Raw genomic sequence first — 10,617 nt, 5'->3', positions numbered from 1 at the left:
CTGTCTGTAGTATCCAGTCTGAAGGAATGTCCTTGGTGTAGCTGAGTGTGGTGGTAGATGGCAGAAGAGTATCCACTTGCTGTAGCCTTGCACAACAAAGGACAATAGTTTTTTCCTATGGTATTGTCTGACCATAGGAACTATGCTAACATGATTTGCATTTGTGTAACCTTTTGCATATGATCCTAACGATTTAGTGGTTAAACCAGTTTTTCTAGTTAGCTGTACTGGTATTGAATTGTTCTGACTAGTTCATTCTGCTTTTGCTGAAGAAGAGTGATGGATGTCACTCGAAACGTCCGGAAGTAAATATCCGTTTTTTATCCAGTTGTAGAGATTGAATTGTATTTGAATATTGCTTACCTGGATGTCTAACCTTCATAAACGTTTCACTCTTGCTATTTTCTTCCACCTGCAAGCGCCAAAACGTGTGAATGTCTGATAAAATAATATGTTAATTTTCTAATCGGTCCAACATCCGGTTTTTCTGGACCGGTCCAATAAGAAAAACCGGTTTTGTACCGGTACGCTGTACCGATACCCAGCCCTATTGAGGACTGATCCAGCAAAATGTGGTAGTTGTATTTTTCAGGGAACGGGTATTCTGCGCGTTAAAAATCTGCGCGCGTGTTAAAAAATTAAGTTGTGCATTGATAAATTCTTAGTCAGAAAAATGTGACCCCATTATATGATTTTCCCTCTGCTACCTGAATTTTTGGTCTGAAAAGCCCCTAATTTTTTTGGTCCCTTGGGAATAGGTTAATTTGCATATCCAGAAGATTTCAAAATCACTTGAATTTGACACAAATACATGGAAAAATTACTAATATGAGGCTTTGTGTTGTAAAATATAACTGCCTGAGGCTTTTCTCCATTCTACAAGCTTCATTTCATCTTTTCTCAAGCAGATTGTTTCACATGCAAATGTCAACCTTTGTTGCGCGTTAAAACTTAACATTTAAAAATCACTTTAAAACTCCTGGAATATTTACAGAAAGGGATATTGTACTCTAGAATGCAACAATATGATACTTAATTTCATTTTGTGTTATCATCTTCAAGCTTTTTAGTTAAAAATGGCAAAAAAGTTTTCAAATCCCGAGGGAATCAGCTAATTTGCATACTAGTATTTTAATGCGCAGGTTTTTAACGCGCAAGTTTTAACGCGCACAAAACCCCAACCCTATTTTTCATAAGTTATGAAATTAAGAAAATTATGAAAGCATATCATTAAAATAAAAATTAAGGAAATAAATTTGAATGTCAAAAATATCCTGTATGTTGGTCCCTGATCTCGTAGCTGGTAGGTGCGAAGTTTTCTCATTTTTCAAGTTATGTGAGTTAAAGGTTTGTCATAGCTCTGTGATAAAACATTTTCTTTACATACAGAAAACAAATAAAAGTTGTTTTTTTTCTAACATAAATCTTTGGCATTTTGTAAATTGCAGCATTTTCCCTGTAGTTTTGGTTTGGTTGAATTACTAGCACCCTGACCGAAATATCCGTATGGAGAATACTATCTATGTACATGTGTGTAAAAACATTTGGGGCAGAATTAACTAGCATACAGTAACACCTTAGCTGCAGTGCAAAGTAGTATAGCCAGTACTTCCCTCCCTCCAGGACATCAAAAATTAACGTTTTGGACGCATTTGTTACCAGTGGCTAATCTCGAACCAGATCCACGGTGCGTAATGTATAGTATCAAACTCCCCGTAGGTGCCCGTTTGACTCCCTTAGCCGGCTATACTCCCTGGCCAGCTTTGATACTATCTTATGGCACCGTAGGATCTGCTTGGAGATTAACCAGTGGCTGCGAAGTATATTCGTCATCATCATACTGGTTTATTTGTTCTGACACACACTTCACGGAACAGGTAGCAGGGTCACTATCACAACCCTGAATGCTGCCGTGTAACATCAGTTGTTAAAAACAGGAAACGATTGTTAAAACTAGTATATGCACAATTAAGAGTTATGTTGCTGTGTCTACTTATCGTTGACGTCATTTGTAATAAAACTGTTAAAACACTTAAAAACGAATATTGCACTGCACTGGTTTACTTAAAAGCAATGAATGACAGTAAGTGGCCTTCACACTGTGTCAGTTCGTCATGAGGGGACATTGTTTTTGTTCAATAGTCTTACAATGTACGGAATACTGCTGTTTCTGAATCTTTCAGTTCTGGTTTTTACTGCATCAAGTTCGTTGGACTGTCTAGTGACTCGGTCGCTGATCTGCCCTCGGAGAGGAGGGAGTAGGCCTCTGAAGGACGTGCTACTCAGCAGCTTCTTCCCGAAGCGGAGGCACAAGTGTTCACGTCTGCTTCCCAGTGTCGGTTAACTGACATTCGGTCACCAGTATTGCCCTGAGGAAGGTGACTGGCGGTCTAAGAAATGTCAGTCTTGAATCAAACATTTGGATGTGTACAAACGAATTCCGTTATCCAGCGACTAACCGACCTGATGTCAGTGATGAAATAATAATAATAATAATATCGGGTGTATTTGCAGCCAGTGCCATACACCTTTCTCACGCGGCGGCCATGATAGATCTAAAACGAGTTCAATGTGGCAAACGGCTGTCCATCATAATTAGCAGTTCGACCAATGGTAGCCTGCCAATTAGGAAATCGACCAATTAGTGAATGGCTGCAAATTCGTTAAAAATTTGCATTATTATGTTTTTATTTTGTATCTCTTAAGGGACTATGGGGTCAGTCTACACTACTCTAAATTGCTACATCTTTCGGTGCATAACACTTCTTGTAATATTTATTATTCTATCTTATATCATGAAAATTTGTGTGGTTTGGGGGAAAACTAAATGGGACCTGATTTTAGAAATAAGTTTTGTCTGTTTGCCTCATTGACCTCTTCTTCGATCTATCATGGCCGCCGCGTGAGAAAGGTGTATAGGCAGGTATCCAATGTGTTGAGTAATGAGGCTGTTTAACGTGGTCGAGGCACCTCCTCGAGCACGGGACCCCCGTTTTACGTCCCTCCCGGAAGACGATTTCGTGGAAAGCTTCGTGAGGCTACAGCAATCCGGACGTCCTTGGTTGGGGGACACCCATCCAAGTACTGTCCGGACCGCGCGTTGCTTAACTTCCGAGATCGAGGGATCGGGTGTATCAACGCGCCACGCGGCCGTAGCTCAGGTTATTACGCTTCATCTGACATTAGCTGTTGATTTGTTGTTCTGTAGTCAATTAGGCAAATTATTTCATACAAACGTTAGAATTAGATAAAAGTTCTAGTTTGATAGTTTTTTTTGTTTCATTTAACTTCCTGTTTATTGAGACTTTTTTTATTATTTTCTGCTTACCCAGAGTTGTCCAAGTAACAGAAGCATGTGTTCAAAATAAAGCTAAGTGCTTGATATGCATTTATAATTTGCCTTGTTTATTGAAATACATTTGTTACATGTATCATACTTATATACAATTTGAATTCGATAGAACAAGAAGTAAAACTGGATGACAGAAGGACCTACAAAGCTCACTGCAACTTTAGGCCACCCCAATTTCTTTTATCTGATTTGATAAAAAGATCATTCGGAACATGAAACAACCACAGAAATGCTGATAGAAAATACAGGGTACTATGTGCATCAAAACCACAAAAAATCATCATTGTTTGATATGTTACCAAGCTTGGGATGACAACTGTGTCCTACTGAGCTCCCAGGCGAAGAAGGCAGAAGATGAAGTGTACTTTACCGTGGATTGTACAATTTATATAGAATTGATATTCTATTCAGTTTTATAAAACGTGGGTGTCATCACTTTAGGTCTATGCGTAACGCTGAGAAGTTTGTATCAATCATGCATTTTGATGAATCTATAGATAAACCCATACAATCCTACAATTTCACCATTAGCGAGAAGCTGACCCCGATACCAACATGTGTATGCTTGTGGACATGTTTTGATCTGTACGTAGCGTAGAATATCGCATCTGAGAGACAATTCCACATTACTGTAAATGCATTTAAGTTCGCGGGGATTTAATGTCGCGGTAGCGGGAAAAAAGGACTTTTCGCGGGGGATTTAAGTTCGCGGTAACACCATAGACTGCAGTCGAATACCATAATAAAAAAAATGTTCGCGGTGGTTTTAAGTTCGCGGTGAAGTGGTCACCGCAAAAACCGCGAATATTAATCCACAGCGAACATTTCTGCATTTACAGTACTGCATGGAGTTACCCCTTGCTTTAACATTTTCGACATGTAATAATCGAGCTTCAATTCACCCTTCACCTAGTCCCATCCTCGTCAAGAGGGTCAGGGACCATGGTTGTCCCTAGCACAAGTCTCCTCCATCCATCCCTGTTCTTACGAGGGGCGTTCAATAAGTAATAACTCTGACTCATTTCCCATAGCAGGAGATTAATGAAACTTGGCACAGTTATTAGTCCTTCTCTTCACAGGAACCACCCAGAGTTATGCATTTCTCCCATCGTTTGATGCAGCTCTGAACACCGTTTTTGGAAGACACCCCAGGTTGGTCCTCCAACAGATGCCTCATCAATGGTAGAAGAGGAACGACCAGGCCTGGGAGCTGTTTCCACAGACTTCCGGCCATGTTTGAATTCAGGATGCCAGCGTTTTACAAGGTCATATGATGGGGCATCATCACCATAAGTTTCTTTCATTTCATCAAAAGTCTCCTTTGGTGTGCGTCCTTTCAAATACAAAAACCGGATCACTGCGCGACACTCAACTGGCTCCATTTCACACCTGGTCCATTTCACACCTAACTCAGTTCAAACACCAGTAAACAGAAACCACAATTAGTTCAAAACTCTTTTTGGCAACATAAACTATAGAGATATGCATCATTACACATGCAAAATTTCATCTAGATCAGACAACTGGAAGTGGGTCAGAGTTATTGCTTATTGAACGTCCCTCGTAGCCTTCTGTGTGCAGTCAGCTAGAGAACTGCCTGTCAATTCCCTAATGTCGTCTCACCATCTCCTGCTGCGGGTAATAATCTAAGTAAGATCAATAACTGTTTAGAACTGTTCTGCATTTATTTGACGTTTTAAACATTTTCTACCGTGTTCCAACATGTTACAAACATTTCTAACATCGAATGTGTTACTTGTTATTACTTTCTAACACGTTGGAATATAGATTCACCATTTGTGCATCATTTGTAACATTTTGTTAATGGGTCAGTGTGCTGGGAAGAAAGTAATTCGCTTATCTGTATCTGTACCTATATAGCCGGTAACACACCAACTTCGCACGCACGCGGCGCGGCAGCAGCTGGTTATATTACACTGAACAAACCGTCACACCTAACTTTTGCACAATCTATCTGCGAGCGTTCTTTAAAACTATCAAGAGAAGATGCCCCTACTGTGCTTGGTGATAACAAATCCCAATCCACGATAGTTCTGGGAAAGTACGAATTTTTGAACACATCGATCCTAGGTTGGTAACTCTGGTACTTGAAGGCATGACTGTTTCTTGTTCTTTTTTCTTCTTCTTATCGCTGCCAATTACATTCCTTTGTTCAAAATAGTTAAAACTTATTACATATATAATCAAGAAATCCTTGCGGTGACTTTGAATGGACTTTACAGGTCTTCCTTAATTCATTAGAAAGGCTCGTGGAAAGGATAGTCCGGCATGAAGTTAACTGAGTCGAAGTGGCTTCCACGGAACGGGATGTTGAACCCGTCAATGGTCGCTATCTCCTCTGACGTCAGCGCGAAGTCGAAGACCCGGATGTTCTGTTGTATCCTCGCCGGCGTGACGCTTTTCGGGATGACGATCGTGCCGCGCTGGACTCCCCAGCGGAGGAGAACCTGCAAGAAAATAAAGAAAATCATTTGTTATGTGACAGGAAATATCTAGGTACCAATGGTACTGTAAAATGCATTTAAGTTCACGGGGATTTAATTTCCCGGTAGCGGGAAAAAGGACTTTTCGCGGTGGTTTTAAGCTCGCGATAGCACTATGCACTGTAGTCTCTTACTGCCATGAAAAAATGTGAAGTGGTCACCGCGAAAACCGCGAACATAAAACTACCGCGAACTTAAATACATTTACAGTATTTCATAGAATGACAAGATTATCCATGAAGCTATCATTACATTTACCTGAGCCACGGACTTGCCATATTTGTTAGCGATAGACTTGAGTTTGGGGTCTGCCATGACAGAGGGGTCTCCAGGCTTAACACTAGTGCTGCCAGGGAGCCCATAGGAGTGAAAGATGTTGGCCATCTAGTGGAATGAATCTACTCTACTTAAAATCTTACCTTTTGAAATGTTATAATAGTATAGTATTATTGTCTTGCTCACCTGAGCCACAGACTTGCCATATTTGTCGGCGATGGGCTTGAGTTTGGGGTCCTCCATGATGGAGGGATCTCCAGGCTTGGCCCAGGGCCTGTCAGGGGAGCCCAGCGGACTGTAGGCTGTGAACACCAGACCCTTCTGTTTGGTGAACTCTAGCAGCTGCTTCTGGTTCAGGTAAGGGTGGCACTCCACCTAGAGTTGTCACACAAAGTAACAGTTAACTACAGTACCCAGGGCCTGTCAGGGGAGCCCAGCGGACTGTAGGCTGTGAACACCAGACCCTTCTGTTTGGCAAACTCTAGCAGCCGCTTCTGGTTCAGGTAAGGGTGGCACTCTACCCAGAGTTGTCACACAAAGTAACGGAGCATCACCTGATCAAACTGTATTTTAGATATTTAATAAGACAGTACCGTAACAATATGCTTCATGCCAGCAGATCCTCTGGTTGGCAAGACAGCATCTACGGGTAGAAAACAATCAAAAGTCACCATAAATGGCCATCACCGAAGGATCTGGTTCTAGATTAAGTGCAATAAAATTGTTACCTTTAATCTTTGCAAGCAGCCAAGCGAACAGTAGTAAGGCTTCAGTATTCTATTCTGCTACTTAGCCGAACTTTGACTCATAACATGAGGCATGAATTTTCGTTGGCTAGCAAAATTGTAAGTTTTTAATGTTATTATCCGCAGCTTATTTTTTTTCTACAAAAAATGTACATGTCTACAAGACTCTTCACTTGAACCACATTTCTAACCACCGTAACCGCATTACCTATACCTGTCAATTTTGCTCAGCCCCAGTTAACACAACTGTAGGACAGAAATTTTAATATTGGCAGCCTGGATATGTTAACTATTCTGTACCTAACCTCAGTACCTGTACTTGTAACGTTTTATTTGTACCTGTACCTGTAATATTTCAGGTACCCAGACCTAGTTAACACACCTGTAGGACAGCAGGTTTGACCTTAGCGACGTCGATGACAGCCTGGATCTGTTTACTGTTGTACACTTAACGCTCACAGTACCTGTACGTGCAGTTGTACCTGTACCTGTACCTGTTCCTATAATATTTCAGGTACACACCTGTAGGACAGCAGGTTTGACCTTAGCGACGTCGATGACAGCCTGGGTCTGTTTACTGTTGAAGTTGGACAGGCCGATGTTCCTCAGCAGCCCGGACTCGACACAAGCTTCCAGCGCCTGAAGTGGTGCAAACACAAGAGGCGTTCCTTCATTCGTTGCTTCACATCCCTACAGTGCCTAGTTCCACGAAGGGTAGCTAGTTTCCTCGCTGTTTCTGTGGTAGGGTATATTTTACAGTATATTTTGCTAGCCCTTGCCCCCTGCTGTAGGCACCTTCTCCAACACGGGGCTCCTATTTTACGCCCCTACCGAAAGACGGGTGCTGCCTTAACGAGATACCCTTTCCAGGCTTAGGACGGGGGTTACAAAGTAATTAAGCTGAGTTTAACTAATGAGATTAGTTTGATTAGTGAAAGTTTAATCAGTGAAACTAATTAAGTTAAATCTCTACCAGTTGAGCTGCAGAGACCTACCTGCGAAGGATTTCACCCAGACTAATTTTCTCTCACAGTCGCCATTTTGTCTGCAAAATTACAGATTACAAGAAGTATTTCAAGCCCTATTTCGATCTCACAAACCCCATACACACCTTCCACGTGGCCGTAAAAGGGATCTCTTCTCCTATGAATTTCCCGTCAGCGTCTTTGGGTAACATTTCCGCTCCTCTCTTGAACGCCATCGGCCAATGGATGAGGTACAGGTCCAGGTAGTCTAGCCCCAGGCTCCTCAGGCTCCTTTTCACAGCCCCCTCCACATCATCCGGGTGGTGGAACGTGCTCCACAGTTTACTGAAGAGTAAAGAACGTGCGTTTTAAAGCGTCAGAGCTGTAATTATAAATATGTATTTTCGAAGTCAGAAAGCTAAATGTGATACTTTGCCATCAGTTGCCAAATCGTGGTTAAAGTTAATGTAATTATTTTAAGGACTGTGCCTGTTTGCAGCCTAGCAGACCTTCGTAGACCTTCCAGTAGCGCCGGCGTTTTTTTTTTTGGGGGGGGGGGGGAGAAAACACACGTGTCTTTGCAAAATGTGCCGGAGGTTGAGAAGATTAAGTGTCCGGAGTGCGTTCGATCGAATGATTCTATGGAAGCCCGTGTGATAACAGTACAATGCCATGAGATAACACGGTTATCACCCTGTCCGGAAGACCCGTGCCGAACGTTGGCACGGCTCAGGTATGACATAATAAGTACATGCCCACCTGGTGATGAACATGTCTTCTCTCCTGACGACCCCCTCATCGAACTTGGCCTTCAGCCCGGCACCTACTTCGTTCTCATTTCCGTACACATGTACACGGTCAGTGTGCCCGTAGTCTAGTTCTACTGGAACAGAATCTCCATGGTTACTCACCTGGTGATGAACATGTCTTCTCTCCTGACGACCCCCTCGTCGAACTTGGCCTTCAGCCCGGCACCTACGTCGTTCTCGTTCCCGTACACGTGTGCGCAGTCGATGTGCCTGTAACCGGCATCGATGGCAGCTTTCACTGCTTCGGTTACCTGCACAAATTTAGCAATCAGAAATATGCAGATTGAAACTGGATTAAAATAATGGAAGAGTATGGTGAAGACACTGGTTTTGCCCAAAGTCACTTGTGTATGTAAAAGATAAATTTAGTAGTCGTAGCAAATCTAGAGCATTAGACATATGTATTAAACTGTTTCGTAAATTAATTTTAGTGATATCATGATGCATACTATAGATTTAGCTGCAATATAGATTTATGTGCTTACCTGTTACGTCTCTGGTCTCTGGTTTGAGTCAGTTTAACTGCGATAGTGACAATACAATGAAGGCTGAGGGAGTTATGCACCTTGAGAAGGTCCTCTTTTCTACAAAGTACAAATATCCGTCGAGACCGACATTACTGACTAATTCTTTCCAAAGTAGTTTGAAAAGTCAAACCCTTACCTGTCCTCTTGTTCTTGATGTCCCGAGTCCGAGTACCGGCATCTTCACACCTGATGGAAGCTGGACAGACGGTACTTCCATCTTTCTTAAGAAGGTCTTGAGAAGTCGAAGTAGTTTGGAAAAAAGCCAAGGTTGTTTTGTTCCTCCGTCGCTTTTTGCACCACGCCAGCTACTGTGGGGTTCAAAGTCCAGTTTACCGACTATTTGAACTTTTGAACCTTGAACGGGGACATCTAGCGATGCCGACACGAAGAACAATGGGCTCATCTCCACTCGACCATGTTCTCCATAAGTGAGAAAAGTTCTGCTTTGATGATGTTGCTGAGTCCTGCATCCACTTTCAAGTTAATGGATATTTAGTGTAATAAATGAAAAGTAGAGGAAACTAGTAAAGGAAAAAAAAAGGAAAATGTTCATGGTCTATACGTCTTCCGTATCATCCATTTCGGAGGGTCTGGAATAGTGGTCACCATTCTCCGCTGGACGGCTTAGGGTAGCCTGATTAATATAGCAGCCCGCCAAACATCCGCCGGCCCTCCGCGGGGAGGGGCCAGTTACAGCCCTGGACAGCGGAGTTTGTGTTACACAGACTAGGCTTAGGGGTGTTTTTATTTTACCCAGTCTATTCTGCTAAGCATCGGTCAGTTTCTGTCAGCCTGTCTTCTTAGCTGACCTTTTGAGTTTCCGCCGCCAGAGGGAGCGATGTAACCTGACCCAACCCCGTAAACATTCCTAGGCCTGCGCTGATGAGCTGTGCGGGCGGGCTGCGCTACCAGCACCGTAGACGTAGCGGTGAGCTCTCGATGGTATGGTTACCAAGCTAGGTACATAGTGTTGTCGTTGTAGTTTTGCCTTATCTAATCTTGAAAGACAACATATATAGCGGTCGCTTTTCAAGGAGGTCAAGGGGTCAGTCATTCGCAACAGAACAATACAAAACAAATAGAGGGAAATCATGGCTTTACACTATTTAACTGCTGTAGTCAATGATTGATAAACAATAAGTCAGAGGACCGGCGGGAGATTCAAAGAAAATGTATGATCGTACAAAGTGAATAATAAACTGGTGAACCTACCAACTACTGAGCATCCAATAAGAGCTCAAAACAGAACAAGACAGAGTCGTGCCTTCAAGTACCAGGGTTATCAACTGGGGATTGAGGTTTAGCCTGGTATCTAAACCTATTACAGTAAGGTCCAATCTACACACAGTTTTTACCGATATCTGTGGAGATGTCGGGATGGATCTAGAACGTAGGGGGCCGGACACCCATGGCACTTGCAGTCATAAACATATAGCGC

General features: G+C 42.5%; 1 protein-coding gene across 1 annotated transcript; it reads right to left on the bottom strand.

Moving 5' to 3' along the window:
- Positions 1 to 5,437: 5,437 nt before the first annotated feature.
- LOC118430789 (aldo-keto reductase family 1 member B1-like) lies at positions 5,438 to 9,357 on the bottom strand. Its single transcript, XM_035841811.1, has 6 exons — positions 9,316 to 9,357; positions 8,755 to 9,014; positions 7,990 to 8,188; positions 7,401 to 7,517; positions 6,319 to 6,507; positions 5,438 to 5,820 (listed from the first exon to the last, which is right to left on the bottom strand). Exons 1-6 carry the CDS (start codon positions 9,355 to 9,357, stop codon positions 5,611 to 5,613), a joined length of 1,017 nt encoding a protein of 338 aa, XP_035697704.1. The 3' UTR covers positions 5,438 to 5,610.
- Positions 9,358 to 10,617: the final 1,260 nt, after the last annotated feature.

Source organism: Branchiostoma floridae, chromosome 14 (assembly GCF_000003815.2).
Source record: "Branchiostoma floridae strain S238N-H82 chromosome 14, Bfl_VNyyK, whole genome shotgun sequence".
NCBI lineage: Eukaryota > Metazoa > Chordata > Leptocardii > Amphioxiformes > Branchiostomatidae > Branchiostoma > Branchiostoma floridae.
The sequence above is the reverse complement of the archived record's forward strand: the minus strand, read 5'-3'. Positions and strand labels throughout refer to the sequence as shown.